This window comes from Nannobrachium achirus (assembly GCF_963921795.1).
Source record: "Nannobrachium achirus genome assembly, chromosome: 15".
Taxonomy (NCBI): Eukaryota; Metazoa; Chordata; class Actinopteri; order Myctophiformes; family Myctophidae; genus Nannobrachium; species Nannobrachium achirus.
Genome location: NC_137822.1, coordinates 22,521,658 through 22,544,379, shown reverse-complemented (window position 1 = coordinate 22,544,379; position 22,722 = coordinate 22,521,658). Strand labels below are relative to the sequence as shown.

The window sequence follows — 22,722 nt, the reverse complement described above, 5'->3', positions numbered from 1 at the left end:
GGGAGTTTTTTTGTTTAGCATTTTTATCAGACAGGAGAGTAAAGGGTTTTGCCCACCAGGGATGTGAAGATGAATAACGGAAATCTCTGTCAAAGGAGTAGTTCACCCAAAAAATATTAAAGATTCTATAGGTTACTCACCCGTCACCCCATGGTCATGGAGACTTGAATTCAGGGAGATTTGTTTTTGTCACGTTCCTTATGGAGTCTCCTCAAATGATTGGCTTAGGTATGTGACAAAAACAACAACAAATAAATTGGGCGAGTAATCGATGGGGAAAAATCATTTGGTATAGAACATACCAAATGCATGCATCATTCAGAGGTTGATGACCTTTTTTCTTCTGTTTTTCTGTGGTTGTACAATTTGAGTTATTAGCCAAGTAAAAACAGAACAAATGGAGACTTTACTTTAAAGACATTCTGGTGAAGAGATTTGGCACTATATAATGCATGATAGGGTCAGCTGAACAGCACATTATAACTATAATGTAGTTAATAGTTATAAAGTGTCTAATTACAAAAATACACTTTTAAACAGACCAAAACATTGCATTATAGACCTTTAATTTAAGAGTTACCCAACATATTTACTCAACACTTTATCACTGTTGCAACTTGGAATGGAATAATGTAATACAACTCTGATTAGGGGGAACATTTGCAGAAAATAAATCTTATTTTCCACAAGTATTGCGACACGTGACTGTGAGCTTGTAGATCGGCTATATTCTGCTTGAGTGTGTGGGTGCAGCACACAAGTACAGTGCTAACTCAGGTTTGCCTTACTAAGTACAGGGGATCTAATAGCTTTATATGTTCTTTTATTGTAACTTGTGGGGTCCTATGTTGTCTCACCATCCAGAAGTCTGGCTTCAAGACTGTGTGATGATTCAACAGCACTTCAGTCAGTGCAACAGCAGTGTGCAACCTGGGAAATACGGATTCTAACCCTTTGATATACAAAACTAGACCAGTGCTTCTCAACATTTTTCAGCCCCCTGGGGACCCCCCCCTAGCCCTGAAACATGACGGTCGTTGATAATCTGTCAGATTATCAACAACCGTCATGTTTCAGGGCTAGGGTAGGGAAGGGACCCCCTTCTGGGAACCCAGATTAGGGACCCCCCAAAATAATTTGGGGGTCCCGACCCACCGTTTGAAAACCACTGCACTAGACCACAGATCCCCTCATTTTCTCTGGCACACCAATCTACAATTTAAAATTATTTATTTCACATGGAGTACTCAAATGGAACCAAATGGACCCTTACCGTCGGAACCAGTATTCTACAACACACACCTGTGTGCAAAGAACAACACCAGATCTGCCAGATTTCCAATCACGCGTAGAGAGTAGAGAGCGGTTAGCTGTTAGCATCTGTTAGCAGTTTGCGAACGTAACGGTTCGCTTAGCATTAGCATCTGTTAGCTTCGGCGCAGTGGGCGTGTCAAATATTCCCGATGCTGACGCAACAAAACGGACGGCGCGCTCATTGGACGAGCGTTTGTGAACGGATGCACGGGCGACGCGCTCATTGGGACGCGCGTTGCTTGAAACAGCCAATGAGCGACGATGCCGTCGGGTATAAATCAACGGCGTTTGAACAGCGCGTCTCATTCAGTGTTGGAGCGTTTATGAGACAAATTACCTGAGATATACTTGAGCTACTTCACTGGATAACCACTGACAGCATCCCAATTCAAGGATCAATAACGACTCTTCGGTCATTTTCTCCCCCTAGTGGTGGTCGTCGGTGGAGTTTAATTAAAGATGGAGAACAACAGACAACTGACAGTTGGGTCTTGTGTGGGCCGCATCAGAGTCCTCCCGGGGGTCTGGGAGTCGGACAACTTCAGAGGGAGATCGAGGATGAGGCTGGCGGCACACTGCGTCAGGACCCCGGCGCCAGGAGGACTGGTGACGCGCAAACTGCCACAGTGGAAGCCAGGCAGCGGTACACCCAGGGGAAGAAAGCGGTTTGCCACCTGCGACGTGGACACGCTACGGCGCGACACCGGAGACACTGCTCCTCAACTTGTTCCCTCCACCACTGTTCCAGAACAAGCAGCAGACATTCCCATCACAATCGAGGACATCGATGCAGGGGACTCGGACATGCCAGAGCGATGTTCTGAATATGTCAAAGACGTATATGAGCATCTAATGGAGCTCGAGGTGCAGCAGGCTGTGCGACCCGGGTACCTGAAGGGCGGCGACATCGCGCCCAGCATGCGAGCTCTCCTAATCGGATGGATGATAATGCTTCGTTCCAAATTCGAGCTGCACCAGGAGACGCTGTATCTGGCGGTTGCCATCTTCGACCGGTTCCTGTCAGTTATGCCGGTTTCACGAAATATGCTCCAGCTTGTTGGTGTCACTGCCCTGCTGCTGGCCTCAAAGTACGAGGAGTTGTCATGGGGCGCACCACGGGTCCGGGACTTTGCCAACATCACAGACAACACCTACACAGCCGCTCACATTAAACAGATGGAGCGGATCATGCTGAGGTCGCTCAACTTTGACCTGGGACGCCCGCTGCCCGTGCACTTCCTCCGGAGAGCGTCCAAGGCCGCAGGCTGTACCGCGGAGACGCACACTCTGGCCAACTACCTGATGGAGCTGACACTACTCGACTACCAATTGGTTCACTACCGGCCGTCTGAGATCGCCGCCGCTTCCCTGTTCCTCGCCCAGCTGCTGCTGGATGACCGGCCATGGACTGCTGCACAGCAGTACTACACCACCTATGACAAGGATCACCTGAAGCCGATCGTGCAACACATCGCCAAGAACGTAGTGGCCGCCGACCAGGGGAAAACAGAGCTACAGGTGGTCAAGAGAAAGTACTCTTTGAATCCATCACACAGGATCTCTCTCATCCCTGAGCTTCAGTCTCCTGTGGTGTTCAACCTGGCTGCTCCTCTGCTGGGGAACCTCCCCATCTGCCCTGCAAGAAGGTCTAGAGCACACCACTGGCTGTAAGGGATGAATTATGTTACAGACAATTTAAAACACTTTTTCATTTTCACTGTATTACTGTATACTGTTGTATTGTTGTCCCTGTGCACTCCATTATGCTCTAATTATGTACATATCTTAATTAAATGTTGTAAATATTCATGTAGATACTTAATAAAACTTTTTTGTGTGATTAACAGCGTTTGTTATTGTATATTCAGGTTTTTAGTTATGTTGACCAAGGGTTTTCTCCCAGTGCCACCTGCAGGCTATGCTCTTTCGTTGTCCCTTCTCTGAGAGCTGTGGTTCACAAACTTTTTATATCATTAACGTTTTACAATCGACTTATGACTGAATTTAATTATTTTTGACATGCTCTAGGCTATTTGCTTATTTTTAACCTTGACATAGTGTGCTTTGATAACTTGGCCAAGTCTTCCTCAGACCAAGTGTCACCCAATACGACCATATATAACTTAATTATAAATAAATATCCTTTATTAAATACACATTATCTAAAAACATAAAATGTGTATGTAATTTGTATCAAGGTTTAAGGTTTCTTGTTTAGTCTTGTGTACAGTTTGCAGAGTGAACTTATTTTGTTAGACATTGTAGCAGCATTAATAGTAATTAACAGTTCAATATATTCATTAAATAGAACAGTTAGTTTGACCATTGCACTAGACTAGTGCTTCAGGTGATTTTAAAGGTGATTAAGAGAAATCTTATCTCTTAGTATATGTCAAACTATTGTTATAAACAGTGTTAAATAAGGCAAGGTACACAAACGCACACGTCATGGAGTTCAGGAAGAATTCTCCTTTTGAATTACACTGTGTGGTGGTCCATATTAATAACATAAAACCCACAATGAAGCATGGAAATCACTGTGGAATACGTGTCATTCTCATAGCATAAATAAAAACAGACCAGATATCAAAACATGGAGAAATGTGTAAAATAGAAATACATATACATGATGCATGGTATAAGGTAAGTAGTTAAGAACAGTGGGAGGAGCCAGTAAGACAGCAGCAGTAATGTTATGACATAATATGTACATGGGTTAAGGAAAAAGAAATGCAGATAAATGTAGCAAACGCAGTGGTTCTCAACCTTTTCAGGCCGCAACCCCCAAAGTACATTATTGGGGACCCCACCCTGATGAGCATTATGAGTTGAGGAATTACATTTTGTATAACACGGTTCTATTGTGAAAATAGCAGATCTACATGCTCACAATGCCTTGTGTTGCGAGACTGTACAATTTGGCCAATGTTTAATTTATCATTTTAGAGATATTAAAATGTCATTATATTGTCACTTTAGAAATGTGCATATACACTATAAAAACGTTATGTTGGTTTGTTTACCCTTCAGTGAGAAAACAATGTTTCACATTAAGCCAATCATCTGGGGACCACCCAAAATAATTTGGAGACTACCCCTGGGGGTCCCATCCCACAGGTTGAGAACCACTGCTATAGAGGAGTTCCACATAGTTCTTTAATGCACCCATTTCAACAAGCAACGCTGGAATAGTTTTCCAAAAGCTCCACTGCAAACTCTTAAGGCCTCTATGAATGAGGAATGATGCTGAACAAACATCTGTTAGGTCTGTCAAAAGATGAAGATATTTTCCGCTGGCGCCAGATGGCAGCATCGTCCTTTCTTGCTCACTTCCCAGTCCTGTCGCAGTACTGCAGACAGTAGGTTGAATCAGTCTGCCCAAATGCTACAGATTAAAGTGGAGGCAGTCAACCTTCACGCGAGGGTCCACTTCACCTGACACAGCCATCATAGTCTGTGTCCTCTGCTGGGCCCTGCTGGTCACATCACACACACACACACACACACACACACACACACACACACACACACACACACACACACACACACACACACACACACACACACACACACGCAGTGAAACTCACAAATTACTCTTAAGACAGTGGTTCTCAACCTGTGGGCCACATTATTTTGGGGGGTCCCTAGATGAATACCTTAATGTGCAATATTGTTTTCTCACTCAACAGTAAACAACCCAACATAAAGTATAAGTGTATATAGAGGCTATCTTCACATTTCTAAAGTGTCAATTTAAGGACTTTGTAATACCTCTAAAATGACAAATTGAACATTGTCAAAATATTAAAGGCAGAAATGTTGAAAATAATATTTTAGCAATAGACCTGTATTATACAAAATGTAATGCCCCAACTCTTACGACTTCAATTTCAAATATGATTATTTTGGGGGTTGCGGCCTGAAAAGTTTGAGAACCACTCCTCTAAGACATACTGTACATGATCAGTTTCTGCATCTTAATTAGTTGGTTCCGTTGGTCACAAAGTTGCATCTCGTTGCTGTCGAGGGGAAACCTTGTATACACACACACGCACACACACATCGCAAACTTGTATATTGGCCATTTCTGCTACTTTTGTGTAACACTGTAGTAAGACGAAGTAGGACATTCATTTATGAAAAACATGAAAAGGTGGAATGCAGTTCCTGCTCAACAACAATGATCTATTGAAGTTACAAGACATGGAAATGTTTGACTCATATTTACAAAAGAGACATGTTTCGTTAATGACATTTAAAACGTATCCACAGTTTAATTTTAAAGGAGATGAATATGTACACTTTTAATTAATTACCCAAGGCAGTCAACAATTACTGTATAATAGATTTACAAAGCAAATACTGTCATAGTATTTTGTCAAGGCAAGTCCCAGCATCAATTATACTTAAAACTCAAAATAAGTATAATTTTGTTCCACATAAAATATGAATTCATTCATCATTTTCATAATTATTTTAGCATAATCCAAGAATCTGGAGAGAAAAATATTTGTCCTGTTGTAGATATAAAGACAACATACAATCAACAGTTCTCATAAAAGCATTAAGAGACGTAGCAGCCAAAGATGGGAGAACTTGAAAAGCATAAAACATAAAAATATATAGACTTCTAGGATTTACTCTCAAGAAATTAAGGTTTAAGGAAATTAAAAAATAATAATCTTGGAATTGTGATTTGGCAATATCTGCCCATGTCAGCTGTCCTCCATTTGAGTTTTTCTGTTCAGAAAGTTCATGATATAATCCATTGTCCCCACTATCCTGAGATCTTCTCCTCTGCTTGAAGACATCTTAGCACATATAAGATCACTTGATAGCAGAAAATATATTGCTCCTGTAAAAATACATATATTTATATTAGTCAAAAGACTGTGAAATCAAATAGTTGAAACGTTGTAATATAATTTAGAAGGACCATACCAGCAGTCTGGCTGGGTTGACCACCCTATTTTGAGTCATTATACAGTAGGTGAAAGTTTTCAAACTTCTCTGAAAATGTTAAACTCTCTAAAATAGCAAATCTACAAGCTCACGTGTCGCGATGCATTGTGAGCTTGCAGATCGTCCGTAAGGCATAAGTGCTTAACCAATTGATTATGACTTGATAAACTGATTACTGATTATGACTCGAGTCATAATCTTGCAAAGTCTTGCAAAGACTTTCTTTAGATATGTAAGCTACATGTGTGCGTCCTTGATTTTTAATGCCTTTTGAAGCATGGATTATTTTACATTCTTGCCAAAAAATAACCCCTGGGCCTGGAGAAAATATTGGTTTGTGAACAAACACACTCCTCTCCTTGGCATTGAACAACAAGCAGCAACTCACCATGAGAACCTAGGGACCAGATGTGAATCAGATGTGGTTTAATGTCTCATTATTCCTAACCTGGAGATTTCCCACTCTATAAGGCATCATGTGTGGGTGTAGCTACCTGTAAGGTGCCCTATTTGAGCATCATGGCCTGGTCATGCTGACTGAGACTCTGGAACCCTGGAATACTCTTGCCAAACTCCACCACTTCCTTGACTGAGAGAAGCACAAAAATCACAATAAACTAGAGAATACAAAATTAAAACACAAACTTTTGCTTTACTCCACAGCATTCTATAGAACGGGTACTCATTATTGTGTATCATTATTTTATTAAAATAGCAGATATACAAGCTCACAGCGCGGCACCGAGTGCCGCGCTGCGAGCTTGTAGATCTGCTATTTTTGAAAAATCGTGAAAATTTGAATTTTGACCCGATTCTATAAATGTTTTTTGAATCCTTCTAAGAGTTTTTGAAAAACGTATGTTTCTATGTCAGCAATCTGGCCAGCCATCGTCCTTTTCACTTCAACTGGAGCTCAGTTAGTCTGTTCTTGAGAGACTACTATGTCAGTGGTTCTAAAACGTTTTCATGTGAAGGACCCCCAAAATGATATGTATTGGGCCATGGACCCGCATCTCAAAATATCTAGTTCCAGGGACCACCCAGAAGCAAAATTTGAGTTACAAACGTTCGCTTTGAAAATACATATATTCAAAGATTTGCACACATTTTCACGACTTTTTCAAAAATAGCAGATCTACAAGCTCGCAGCGCGGCACTCGGTGCCGCGCTGTGAGCTTGTATATCTGCTAATTTTCACTCGTTAAAGCATTCAATAAATGGCCGACAAGTAACAAACTAACTAGCCTGGCTAGTCGAGCCGGCCACTTCTAAGAAATAGAGGGGCTGGAATCCAACGCCGGCTCCCGATTGGTTCACGAACCTATGTGCCTGCCTCCCCTCTGAGTGTGTGTGTGTGTGTGTGTGTGTGTTCTGATTGTATTGTATTGTGTACACCTCTGCTTTGGCAATGTAAACGTATGTTTTCTCATGCCAATAAAGCCCTTTGAATTGAAAAAAAAAAAAAAAAAAAGAATTGTGTGTGTGTGTGTGTGTGTGTGTGTGTGTGTGTGTGTGTGTGTGTGTGTGTGTGTGTGTGCGCACGCGCGTGCGTGCGTGCGTGTGCGTGTGTGTGTGTGTGTCTTACTGTCAGATAGCTGAGCTTCTCACTGAAGACTCCCACACCTGAAGACTCCCACACCTGAGTCCTGACTGAAACACCACAGAACACGTGTTCAGAGGACACGCCTGTGAGACAAAAGGGAGAGCAAGAGTGACCAAACAGCACAGAAACCATTAACACAACCAAGACAACTGGACAACACACAACATAACAATGAATACATCTGTCTTCACTGTCTTCTGTTAATAGCAGATAGCGAAATACTTTTTTATATGTTTTGAGAACATATATTATTATGATGACAGTGCCCCCTTTTGGTAACATCATAGTATGTTTTTCTTTCATATGGCTTATTTCTGGCTACAGTAAATGTATTAGTGCTATGATGTTGTTATAACATACTAAACATAGTAGCACAGTACAGCATTTTTGGGGGAACAGAATATTATGTTATATTTTTGAAAAATAATATAGCATAAACCTTTTAATATAATAAAGTGACACAGTGTTGTCTGTGATCGAAAGCATATATTTGATGACCGTGATGCTCATGCATTAGTGTGAAGTAAAGAAGAAAATCACACCCAGTGTGTAGTGATGGGTGTCTTTTATGAGTTAATTTCATTAAGAGTCCCGCGATGCTTGGCCAATGAGCCCTGTGTGGGACGGACATACAGTACATACATACATACATACATACAGAAAAAAACAGATGTAGGAGCGGGTAGCACCGCTCGAAAAAATAGTAACTTCCTCAAGTGACTGAGAACGTCAATGCACTGCAGTACTTAATCAGAACAGTATATCAACAACTACTGTACATAGAGAGGGATGCTATTACCGGTAATATTATAGTAGGGTTGCTGTGCATAAAACCTCATTACAAAGTAAAATGCACATTTCACATTCAGTGGTTCAAAAACCAACTAAGCACTGGTCTACAGAGAAACAGGAATGCTTGACCCTACAGTGAGGGGTCCGGTGGCTCTGTAATTCTTTGAGGGGAATTTTCTGTTATTCTGTGTGTTTAGTGTTTAGGACACATACCTCAAATGCCTGGCAGCGAGTCCTTGGTTCTATTCCCGGACGGCTGGACCATTTGCTGCATGTCGCTCCCCCACTCGATGCTTTCTGTTCTCTCCACTGTACCTATCAAATAAAGGCCATACGATTACTAAACAAGAAAATGGTTATTCTGAGTCATCACCTTTATGCTATGATCATGAAACATCCTCACTCACACTTTTAATATTGATTTCCTGAACACAATGCTTTTCTTCAAAGCATTACACTAAAGTGTAATGCTTTGAATGCAGATACAACTGGTAATACGTGTCCTACTATAGTTTCAGATAGTGATATTTTAGCTGCGGCTGCAATCCAGACACATCTATGTCATTCAGAAGATGGCAGGATAAAGGCTAACTTAATACATTTCATCTGAAATGAGCTTTACGTTTCTGTGAAATCCCCACGGTGAATGATTCTGCTTCTCTGAAGCCTCTATCATAGTCCAAGGTGAAGAGCTATCGCCTCACCGCGGTGTAGTTTTCTAGCTATCACCTAAAAATGTACAACAAAACCTAGGTGATAGCTAGAAAACTACACTGCGGTGAGGTGATAGCTCTTCACTATGATAGAGGCTTGACCCTGTCACTGTCCATGGTGCTGAATCTGTCAAACCAGAGAGAATTTAGGAGGGTGAGACTGCATATTAAAGTTTAGTTTATTTACAACTTGTTTGTTTGTTTTTAACTTAAGGAAATATACTATTGATATGTAAAAGTGATTCGTTTTAGTTTTCATGAATTGACATGACTGAAAGAACTTATTTAGGATAAGAATGTATTTATATTTGTGAATTTCAGTTATTAATACATATACATGGTGAATACAGGTAAAGTGGGACACTTGGATCTTCTCATGTATACAGGTGTAGGCCTAGTCCTACTATGTGGGATGGCTGATCTAAGCAGTTTCACCTGGCTCAAGTCAAACAAATCTGTCACTGTCAGTCTGTCACAAACATTCAAGAAGAGACAGAGAATGTTTGTGGGAGTGTGTCATGACAGGCTGGATATCTGGTTTTAGATTGATAAATTGATAGTGTGCTTTGGGAGTCCCTCTCCAGACCCAGTGACCCATACAACCCCTTATTCTATGCCTGCACTTCCACAAACACAGCCAACATGGAGAAAACTATAAAGGAAACAACAAGGGACAGTAGCAGTAACCCAGAAGGTGTCCAGAAGCTGTCTTAGTGCTTAGGCTTTGTCAATGTAACGTTATAGTAATAGTGAATACAACATCGACAACATACATAGATACATACATACATACATACATACATAGCCTACATACATACATAGGCCTACCTGAGTAAACGCCGTTTAATAAACGTAAGCTATCGCTGTCCCCTTGATGTCTGCAGACTGCAGGACTAGTTTTGATAAATACAGTTGCACTTACACTGCAGCTTTTATAATGCAGCACTATGCTGGTAAAGCAAAGGGGAGTAAAGAATAACAATAACACATGCCAGCCAGGAGAAGTGACGTCACAAAAAAAGGAGGAAAAAAACTAAACAAAAGGATGCACCAGCACCACCTTGTGGCACCACCTGGCATTGCATTAACTGACCGCCCACTGAAAATAAACCTCGGTGCGAATTTAAAAAGGTTACGAGAATCTCACGCGATTTCAAGTCTGTTGAACGCACAGTTGCACCAAATTAGGGTACCGCGGCTCGGCGGCTTCTCTGATTGGCCGACCCAAACCCGTCGGGCCTCGTTGATTGGTCAACCGCGGTGCCGCTGGTCGTTAATAAATAGAGCGCGGGTTTAAAACCCTTCAGTGTCCTCTGAACCTTCAGTGCGTCGCTCCACACCTGACCTGTACCACGGATCAGTTGTTTTCTTTCATCAGCATCCCGACCTTCAACTGCCATCGCATACCAGACCCAGCCTTCCTTTCGTCACACTCACTCCAAGTTGTTCTTCCTGAAACAACTTGAACTAGGCTACCTTGTTCCAGAGACTAGCCGTTGAACCGTCAACCATCATGGGTCAATGTGGGAGCAGAGCCCGTCGCAGCCACAAGACCACCGCCGTTCCATCATCCCACCTGCTTCCATTCACTCAGATGGAGTTCCAGGATGGAATGTTTAGGCCAGCCTGCAAAGTTCCAGTCGACTTCGTCGAGTTCCAGGAGGTGCAGTGCTCCGCCGTCTACACAGACAACCACCTCTTCGAAGAGGACGAGTGGGAGGATGATGATGAAGGGTACGGCTCCCTGGAGAAACCCACTCCCAGAGGACCTCATTCCGGCTTCCAGCCGTCGAAGATCCCCACCGCCGCAGTCTGCGAGTACCTGCAGTCTCTTAACTCCAAAGACACTTTCAGTTTACTGTATTTGGCCAAAGAACTGCACACAACATCATCATCATCATCATCATCATCATCATCATCGGCGGTCATTCGCAGTTGAATGTAAGTGGTGGTGTTGGTTTGGAGCCGTTGGACTTGGACCTGCTTGGTCACACACACACACACACACACACACACACACACACACACACACACACACACACACACACACACAATAGTTTTAACATTTTTGTATAGTCTATCAATTTGCATATTCTATTACCATTTTATCATTATTATTGTTGTTGTTTTTGTTGTATGTCTGACCATACTGTAGCCTATAGGCTATAGCTAATAACCACACACACACACACACACACACCTAAATATCACAATAGTACAGAGTTGTTAATAATTAAACCTTTTTGTATTTTATAATCACATTTTATTACTATTGGATTGTATTATTGTTGTTGTTGTTGTGGTGTGTCGTTGGTTGTGGGTTATTGTGTAAATAAATGTATCCTAGATATCCTATTACTATTTTATTTTATTGTATTATTATTGTTGTTGTGGTGTGTGGTTGGTTGTGGGTTATTGTGTAAATAAATGTTTCCTGTAGATATCCTGTAAGTTGTGTCCTGTGTCTGGTTTTTATAAAAGGTAATTCATCTATCGACAAATTGTTCAATTGCTTCACAGTTCTCATTGTTTCACAGAGTAATGTAAAACTTCTCATAGCAGCCTCAGGTGTTCAGTTTAATTTTGGTTCTCATACAGTATTTTTGACACATTGGGGCTGAAACACAAATTTAGCAAATAGCCTGAGAGGGTCTTTTTTAATCATCACAACTAAGAATTGTCATTCAGGTCCCAGTGGAGATTGAAGCTTTTTGCAGAACATGGGCAAAGATTCCATGTCCTGACCTGCAGTCTACATTTTGTAATCACATACATAAGGTTGCAAACTTTCCAAGGTTATTAAGAGTTAATATGACTAATATGCTAATATTATGCTAACTTTTCTTTTTTGTTGGTTTAAAATAAATACCTTTATGAATCGTTTAGTAGTCCTTGTCAGTTCAAACTTTGGCAGTGCAAAGCAAGGGTCAAAACATGATCTAGGCAAGGGGTCTTCAACAGGGGGTCCTCAGAGTTACTACAGGCGGTCACCAAATCTTTGTGTGATAAAAACTTTGTTTTTAAATTAACCAGTTCCACCCTAACATCCCTATTAGCCGAAAATAGCAGATCTACAAGATCACAACGCCGTACAGTAGCTATTTTCAGCAAAGAAGTTTGTTGTAGAGGGTGAAAAAGACCAGACTAAGTACAGAGTGAAAGTTTAAATGTCTGAAATCATATAAACAGGAATGCAATATCCAACATGCACTGATGATAGTGCTGTCAAACAAGTCTATGAAGCTATCTATGAAAACATATCTGTATAATTGTATACAGGATGTATTGGGGGTCCCTGCTTCCTCTCTCTCTCAGGTAGGGGGTCCATGGCAAAAAAGGTTGAAGACCCCTGATCTAGGCTACTCATGATTATGATTGTGGTAAAGCACTTTCATTGTCATTATCATTAAATGACATTTGAAGAACAGCAATGAGATACAAATATTAAGCTTTTAACTAACATCAACATGTACAGTAAAACTGATTTCTGTACTGTTACAATAGTTATTGTAGTAAATGATATGCTTTTTCCACCAAGATAACTTTGGTTCTCTATTCTGGATTCTTGAAACCTTGGTGCTTTCTAGTGCAGGGGTTCTCAACCTGGGTGTGGGACCCACAGGGGGTCCCCAAATTATTTTGGGGGGTCCCCAGATGATTAACTTAATGTGAAGCATAGAGGGTATCTGCACAATTTAAGGACCTTTTAATGCCAATAAAATTACAAATTAAACATTGGCCAAATTAGCAAATATTAGAGGCAAAAATTGTGAAAATAGCAGATCTACATGCTCACACGCGAGGCGTTGTGAGCATGTAGATCTGCTATTTTCACAATAGATCGGTGTTATACTGAATGGAATGCCTCAACTCGTGCTCGTCAGGGTGGGGGGGATCCCCTGTTAAAATATGCCTGAAAAGGTTGAGAACCACTGTTCTAGTGAACCAGCCCACATTTCCACCAGGTTTAAGCAGAAACATTGTAATGAAGGACATGTCATCAACAGTGAACATGAACTTAGCTTATACAAAATTACACATTCAGGTAAGAATGACAAACCTCACTTGCTTTTAACAAAGGGAACCAGCAAAAAAACTTGAAAGGTGAAACATACACAAGGTAGACATTTCTTGAATTTCTTTCTGATGTAACAGATAATGATAGTTTGCCCAGTTCAATGAGCACTTGTCTCAAGCTCTCATCTTCAGATCCCCAAAACAAAGTATTTTGAATGCCAAATAGAATGTGCTTTCATTTTCAAATGTACCCATCATTGTTTTAAGATATTAATCTTTAGATCTATGTGCATATTGTGCCTCTATACTCCATTTCATTTTATTCATGAACACTCATATATAAATATTCATATATCAGTTTGAGTAGGGAAATTAATACAAACCTTAAACATCTGTAATATAGGCTTTATTTGTAACATCCATTTCACATTAATTCAGCTGGCTATGAACTGATATCAAATCCAGAGGTCTTCCACAACATACTTACGACAAACAGGTAGTATCTATTGACAGTCATTGAAGCGCTCATTCGCACACGCACGCACACAACTGTATTGCCAAAGACCATCATAAATAAACATTGATTTGTGTTGTTCCCCAGTTAGTCAACGCTTGTCAAGATTTTGTTAAAAGTTCCAAACGTAGCAGATTTACAAGGTAATAATGGGTCTTATTGTGATGTGTTGTCAGCTTGTTTGTAGATGAGACACTTTCAGATGATGTCCTAAAATGGTTAAAGTGTTCCACATTTAGCTGTAGACCCTCTGGAATCTCTTCAAGGACCTCCGGGGGTCCCTCGACCCCACTTTGAGAATAATTGCCGTAGTATTTACTCTCCTCATAACACATCAGAGGTAACATGCTCTTCAGCTCATGTTGTGCTGGCTGTGTGTGACATCCAGTCTCTCAGGCCTGGCTACTCAGTCCAGCAGCAAACTCCACCAGTGTACAAGTTGGCCTGCCTGACCTGCCTTTCCTCAGGTAGGGGATCTCATCTTTGTTGGACATGACCCCAGCGCTGTGACAAACTCTCTCAGGAAGGCAGCTGCTGTCCACGCACCACCAGACCTGACGAGATACAGATTCATATAGTTTACACATTAAAATATTGTTTTTATGTATATTCCCCCCCCCCCCCTTCCATCACAACTGTTTATCAGGGTGATATGGGTTAGTGATTTGTACTGCCTTATTTTACTCAAACACTAGAGGGCCCCCTGCTGCTATCTGACAGTGCTCAGGGTCAGTGGTGTTGAGCTACAGTACTACCAAAAAAAAGGGTGCCATGTCTTCTTCAGCGGCAATCAGATGCTGCATGCATGATTTTGTTCCAAAAATGTGGTGTGCAAAAGTCGACCTGCTGGTGGCGCTCTCAACAGACCAATATGAAAAAGGTGGCATTGTTCAATGACCTAGTGGGAATGAGCATGCAAAGTTTCATCAGGATGGAATATGAAATATCTGACAGATCTATCTGACTATACTAGAGACACTGTGTATTGATTTGTGTGATTTTTGGATAAAATATGTTTTAAATATGATATCAACAACACAGCTTAGTAGCTGTCCCAGAAAACAAAGATTGTAATCACCTTGTTTTGAATCTATAGAGCCCTAACTGTGCATAAATGTAGTCCCGGGTTTCTAGAAGATGGTTTCCTGTTGTGGTTCATCAGCTATTGGGAAATTAACCGTAACAGGAAACAGGTACTGTATGCCACTGTTGCCACATTCTGGAAACCCATGAAATACAGTTATGCACAGAGGCTAATATTTCCATGTGTCTCACCTAGCGTAGAGGCGTTGACGATGGCACTGGGGTTGAAGGTGTGAGCATAACACAGCATCAGTCAGGATCAACCTCCCTTCTGCATCTGTATTATCAACCTGCACAGGAGAGACAAAAACAAAAACAGTTGATCTAAATAACTTGATAACTTAAATGAAATGAGTTGAAGATCACATAGCAATAATGCTTGTTATTTAAGAAGAGCGCTGCTTCAGTCCTTGCCTGACTAACTATGTAGTAGTTTTAGTAGTATGTAAAATGTCCATATGGTTATCCAAATATTCACTGTCTGTTTGTCATTGATGAGGCACAACAAAGAAAAGCACACAGCAGGGGGTTTGTGCCATCAGTCTCACCGATAATGTTGACTGGCAGCTTGAGGGCTGCTGCCGTGACGATGGAGGCCACCACCACTGAAAGGAAGAAGAAATCAACGTGAAAATGAAGAGTGTCTACATCTGGAAGAATCTATATTTTACACCCATATCCAAAGCCACATACAGTATGTCAGTCCTGTATGTCCATGTGCTTTATCTGTAGGCCTGTGTTAATTGTTTCTCATTTACTGACCCAACCCGAGAATCCAGAGAAAAAGCCGTTGTTTCCGGCCGCCAGGCCCGAGAAACCCTAGAATTTAATATGCTTTAATCGATATAATACTATCAAATGTCAGATTGCCGATCGGCCGTTTCTAAGTACTCCAGAGACAGTGCTTCTGGTTGGGACCGGAAACCGGAGACAGATATGTTTTTTGGGGGTGGCGGGACAATAATGCAAAGGAGATGTCACTCCAATGCACAGCTTCCTTGTTTACGCTGCTAGCTGCCGAGTGCAGAAATACTTGCATGGATTATCATGAGGTGTGTTGTTTTCGAGAGCTGACCACAGCATGCTCGCAGAAGGTAAGGAAATCGTGGCAGGCAACCCCGATAAACACAACGTTTTTAATGGCAGTAAATAAGTTAATTTCACATTGTGAAATCAACTTTAGTTCAGTTCTCTGATTGTATGCAGAGAACAATCTTCCAATCAAATTAACTAATTGTTTAGTTGACATTAATGTCGACTAAGAATGTGTTGAGCACAGCCCTAGTCCATGGTCCATTGATGACTGGTGACAATTAAAACAGACCTACCAGACAGGCAACACCTCGCCAGAGTTCCTGTCTGTCACAAAGTTGTTGGCAATCACAGGTCAGATGGTCTGCAGAAGTAGAAATTAATTCACAGGATTAGATTATAATGCTTATGTCAAGTGCACTTTGGTTAGTTGGACTTTCATATGCATGTACTGTATGAGTGTATATACAGTGTCCCATCATGTATATAAATTGATATTACTGTACCTCGGGAGGCACTAGCTGGTGGGTCGACTGGGCGGCACACAGGAGGATCTTGGTCACATCTGGCAAGGAAATACATTTTACAAATGTTTACACCTGCCGCTGCATTCATACTAGCGACAACAAAGCTTCAAAATGGCCAAGCGTATTCACTAGTCAGCTACATTGTTGCAGAGTTGTAGTTGTTGATCAAGCCACACTGCATAAAAGAAGGGAACAGGGTTAAATAGCACAGGGAACTGTTAACTGCTTACAGTCTTGTGTTCTAGACTTTTTTTGAGGGCTTACTATAATCTATGATCTGCGGCTATTCGTGTGGCCAGGGCAGACGCCAGTGCATAATGCCTATCAAATACGCTACTTTGAAAAGGTTCACGAGGGCAGACGCTATTCATATGTTTATGCCAGATGCCCTATACGTGCGTTACAGGTAGACCACAGCACTGACTGCTTATGCCCTATGGGGGGGGGGGGGGGGGGGGGGGGGGAGAGAGAGAGAAAGATTTAGCTATACTAAAGTATTTTTGTTATTTTGGGAAAATGTTTGCCTGTAATGACAACCAAAATAGGAACGGCCAGGTTGAAAGTTGTTAACAGCGAGAATGAGTTTTCATTCCATTAACGGAGCAGGAATAGTCTTGAGAGCAGGGAGTGGAAATGCTGAAACAAAATAATGTTTGATACTTCACTGCATCGTTGAAGCACAGAAAAAGGGTGAGACAAGATTTTTTGGCGTGTCACACAAGCGTCATGACACTAGCCAACATTTTGGCCTGGAAAATAACATTCCATTACTTTGCTGGTTTTCTCAACCTTATCAATATACTGTAACACTCAAGGAAATAATTAACAATATCCAGAGGTTTTAATATTACACCCAAACCTGTAACCAATTATCCAATGTTTCATGTTGATTAATGCTATCTTTTCTTCAAAAAATTTAATTTGCATTTCGAAACATAATATTGACGTTCAACTGTTAACACAAGATTGGATCCCTTTTGCCATTTAATGAATTCCTTTAAAACTAGCCATTGGTCGTCAGTTAAACTTTAGATGATTTATCTGTAATTATTTTAAGGCAACATAATTACCAGCAATAGGCATAAACAACTCATTTATCACCTGTCCTTTTCACACAAGACAAAACAGAAACTGATCACTTAGACATTCATTATATCATTGTTATAGGTAGCGTAACTGGTCGATAGTTGCATAACTTACCTCATGAATTCCTTTAGGAGTCTTCCAACTGCTTTAGGAGTTTCTCTGAGAAATCTAAAAACAAAATCATTATTTTAGAGTCTTCCAACTGCTTTAGGAGTTTTTCTGAGAAATCTAGACACAAAAGCATTATTCTGAGGTGAGCTACATGTCAGTGTTTACTGTATGTATTTTGCTAACAATGACCGGGAGTAATTTCCGGGTGTGGATAAGTGAACATGCAGTATATACAGTACCTTGAGGATCATGAATCAGGTGAATTGCAGAGAAATTGAACACTTTTACTTTCTTCTTCTTCTTGTGTTTCTTTAAAAGGAATACATAAGCATATGGTTGTTTGTATGGGGCTTTTAAGCCGTGACATCATTTTGTAGGCAGAGGAGAATCTGCCCCCAGAGCATTTTCTGTCCCTCGCTATTTCAAAAAGCAACGACTAAAAAATAACGACTAAAGTATAATTCTAACACTTTCCTTTCAACAACAAAGAGAAGAAACATGTGTAAATAGTAAAAATAGTAAAAAGATTCACGGAAACTGGGGGCAGAAATTCTCCTCTGCCTACAAAATGATGTCATACTTAACAGCCCCATTGGCAAACACTGAAAACAGAAACTGCCAAAGCTATGTTCAGACTGGCTGCCTATATCAGCTAAATAACAAATAACATGGAAACTGAATTCTGCTAATCATCATGACAGGCAGGATGACAGATCTCCATCGGTTGTCTGAAAGGTTTTGTATGTAAGCTGAAGTCTATATACAAAATATTGTATAATTTGTCGTACAACAGAGTATAAATCTTGCCTTACGCATGCCTAAATTGTTACGATTTCTAAATACACAAATCTGATCTGTTCACTTGCAAATAACGGGGAGGACAGTCAGGCCTAAAGATCGGAAATGATAAACAAATTGGATTTCCCTGCAGTCTGAACAAAGCCTAAGGTGTGAGTCATGTCTCTATGCTAAATATCTGAGGTACCGTGAGGACTTTCATGGCGTTTTCCATGTTCTTCTTGTTCTTGGAGCTTTTCTTGCTGGTAGAGTACCTCACCATCAGATCTCTGGCCGTGGGTCCATCATCCAAGAGACGAGACAAGAGACAATAAGGATTAGTTTTTTGCATGAACTAATGTATTAATATTACATTGATAATGACCACATTGTAGTGATGACTTGATGACTAGAGGGGCTGGAATCCAATGCCGGCTCCTGATTGGTTCACCAACCTATGTGCCCCCTCTCTCTGTGTGTGTGTGTGTGTGTGTGTGTGTGTGTGTGTGTGTGTGTGTGTGTGTGTGTGTGTGTGTGCGTGCGTGCGTGCGTGCGTGCGTGTCTTACTGTCAGATAGCTGAGCTTCTGAAGTCTGAAGTCAACCATTTCACCTCTGGTGGCTCCACTTGGTATGGTTTATCTTCACAAGAGAACGACTCCCTCCTGACTGGAACACCACAGAACACGTTTTCAGAGAACACGCCTGTGAGACAAAAGGGAGAGCAACAGTGACCAAACAGCACAGAAACCATTAACACAACCAAGACAGCTGGACAACACACAACGAATACATCTGTCTTCACTGTCTTCTGTTAATATCAGATAGCGAAATGCTTTTTTTTTTATATTATTATGATGACAGTGCCCCTTTTCGGTAACATAGTATGTTTTTCTTTCCTAGGGCTTATTCCTGGCTACAGCAAATGTATAGTGGTTTGATGTAGTTATAACATACTAATCATAGTAGCACAGTACGGCATTTTGGGGGAGACAGAATATGTAATATTTTTGAAACATAATATAGCATAACGTTTTAAAGTGACACAGTGTTGTCTGTGATCAAAAGCACATATTTGATGACCGTGATGCTTATGCATTAGTGTGAAGTAAAGATATAAAGAAATCACACCCAGTGTGAAGTGAATGGTGCCCTTTATGAGTTAATTTCATGAAGTGTCCCGCGATGCGTGGCCAATGAGTCCTGTGTGGGACGTACATACGTACATACAGACAAAACCAGATGTAGTAGCGGTTAGCACCTCTCAAGACTTCCTCAAGTGACTGAGAACGTCAATGCACTGGAGTACATAATCAGAACAACAGTATATCAACAACTACTGTACATAGAGAGGGGATGTTATTACAGTAGGGTTGCTGTGCATAAAACCCTCATTAGAAAGTTAAATGCACATTTCACATTCAGTGGTTAAAAACACACCTAAGCACTGGTCTACAGAGAAACAGGCCTGAATGCTTGACCCTACAGTGAGGGGTCCGGTGGCTCTGTTATTCTTTGAGGGGAATTTTCCTGCTATGGTTTGGATCCATTAGACTTAAAAGGATGGATCACTACCAATCAATGAATGCAACGTTATTCTGTTTTTTTTGTGTTTAGGGCACATACCTCAAATGCCTGGCAGCGAGTCCTTGGTTCTATTCCCGGACTGCTGGACCATTTGCTGCATGGCGCTCCCCCGCTCGATGCTTTCTGTTCTCTCCACTGTACCTATCAAATAAAGGATCAGAAAAGCACATAAGAAAGAATTACTAAACAAGAAAATGGTTGTTCTGAGTCATCACCTTTATGCTATGATGATCATGAAACATCCTCACTCACACTTTTAATATTGATTTCCTGAACACAATGCAGGAGTTGCAGTGAGTTTAGATTACAGTATTTTCTTCAAAGCATTACACTAAAGTATAAAGGAATAAGGAAAGATGCAGATACAACTGGTAATATGTGTCCTACTATAGTCAACTTTCAGATAGTGATATTTTAGCTGCGGCTGCATTCCAGACACATCTATGTCATTCAGAAGATGGCAGGATACAGGCTAAACTTAATACATTTAATCTGAAATGAGCTTTCAGTTTCTGTGAAATCCCCACAGTGAATGATTCTGCTCTCTGACCCTGTCGCTGTCCATGGTGCTGAATCTGTCAAACCAGAGAGAAGTTAGAAGGGTGAGACTGCATATTAAAGTTTATTTACACCTCAGGTGTTTTTAACTTAAAGTTATACCATGTAACTTTTTTTATAAAACAAATCTTAAAATTGTCCTAGCTGTTAAATCGCTAAAGTTTTAGAACCCCCACTCCGTTAATTTCAGCTTCAAAAGCCTTCTCTTTATATGTTTTCTATGAGCCGTGAGGGGGGGAGAATTTCGCGGCAAAATGACGTCATCTGCATCATGTGTATACGTTGGCCAATCATATCGCCGATCATAAACACATGGTACACTACCGGCCAATCACAGGCGCATCTTGCTGACTTCTCAGGAAGTGGCTTGCCTCAACATAACAACAACATATTCTCGGGTGAAGGAGTCCGTTTCTCTGGAATAAGTTGGACATTCAAATGAAATGAGTTGAAGAACACACCAATCCATTAAAGCTGGGAGTGGTGCCCAGGGGAAATGTACAGTAGGCCTACGCACCACTAGTGCTACTCCTAGACTTCATGGAGTGCTGGTATAGCCTTGACTCCTTGTTCATGGTGCCATAATCTTCCTAAAAAAACATAAACACATACAATCATTACTGTTTCTTTTTCCACATTGAGTTGAGTTTAACATGCTTCCTTTTTTTTGTCTTGTATGTTCTAAATAAGTGGCCTAGCAACATCGTCATTCTATTTATTTGTCTCTGCACATAGATATTCATAATGAATTATAACCTTTCAGCATGTTTGTATTACTGCTTTATTGGCAAGTGAGGCTTATTTTATATTGTTGCACTTGTTATAAGTCACTCTTGATAAGATACCATCAGCTAAATGTATCATTTATCTAGAGTGTTGTTAAAGTACCAAATGTAACATTACAATAAAACATGATAACACCCAATAATGCAATTCCACGAAACTCATGAAAGGCTATGCAACACTAATGAAACTGTTCATGGTCTTCATAGGTAGCCTACTTTACCTGGTGTCAGATGAGTTTTCTTGACATCAGGGGTGGGCAACCATAGGCACGGTCGGGTGCCAACATTGGCATAGGGGAGGGTGATCATTGGCACTGACATTGGCATAAATGTGGGGGAGAGATGTATTATTATTATTAATAAATATATAAAAAAAATAGTTCAGTTCCAGTTTACAGTTTAGGCATTTAGCAGACGCTTTTAATCCAAAGCGACTATAATAAACAAGATAACATGTCAGAACATCAACAACAATATAACAAATGCATATGAGTATCAATCTAAAAAACAATAAATCAGTAAAGAAAAGAAGGATTCTAAAAACCTAAAAAACACATGCTAACTAGCTTCCTGTAAGGTCATTGAGTGTTTCAGTAGTGCTATGGGTTTAGGTGGAGTCTGAAAAGGTGAGTCTTCAGTCCACGGCAAAAGCTAGCAAGTGAGTCCGTTGTTCTAAGTGCGTCAGGGAGTTTATTCCACAGCTTGTCCTGGGGCTTTTAGCGAGGATTCTGTCAGCATCCCTGTGTTGGCTGATCTAAGTGAACGGGTGGGGGTGTAGGGATTGATCAGGTTTTGGAGGTATGGAGGAGCCATGCCTTTGGCTGCTTTGAAGGTCAGCATCAGTGTTTTGAATTCAGTGCGGGCCGCAACCGGGTGCCAGTGGAGTGAGCGGAGAAGGGGGGAGACGTGAGAACTTAGGCTGGTTGAAGACCAATCGTGCCGCGCCATTTTGGATCAGTTGGAGAGGTTTAAGTGCACATGCTTTAGAAAAGGTCATACATGCACTCATATCATCACATCTTGATTGTTGTAACTCCCTCTATTCCAGCATAAGCAAGAAAAACATATCCTGCCTGCAAATGATTCAAAACTCGGCAGCTTGAGCTAGATTACTCACCAATAGGAGAAAACAAGATCATATCACTCCCATACTGGCTGCTCTGCACTGGCTACCGGTGAGCTTCAGGTGCGATTTTAACATTTTACTTATAACATATAAAGCCCTGCATGACCTGGCCCCCTCCTACATACGGGATATGTTGC

General features: G+C 41.0%; 1 protein-coding gene across 1 annotated transcript; it reads left to right on the top strand.

Annotated features, from left to right (window-relative positions):
* Positions 1-1,773: 1,773 nt before the first annotated feature.
* LOC308299700 (G2/mitotic-specific cyclin-B2-like) lies at positions 1,774-2,985 on the top strand (the record flags this gene model as incomplete). The annotated part of the gene is made up of 1 exon (XM_080743490.1): positions 1,774-2,985. One exon carries the CDS (start codon positions 1,774-1,776, stop codon positions 2,983-2,985), a length of 1,212 nt encoding a protein of 403 aa, XP_080599616.1.
* Between the last annotated feature and the right edge of the window lie 19,737 nt (positions 2,986-22,722).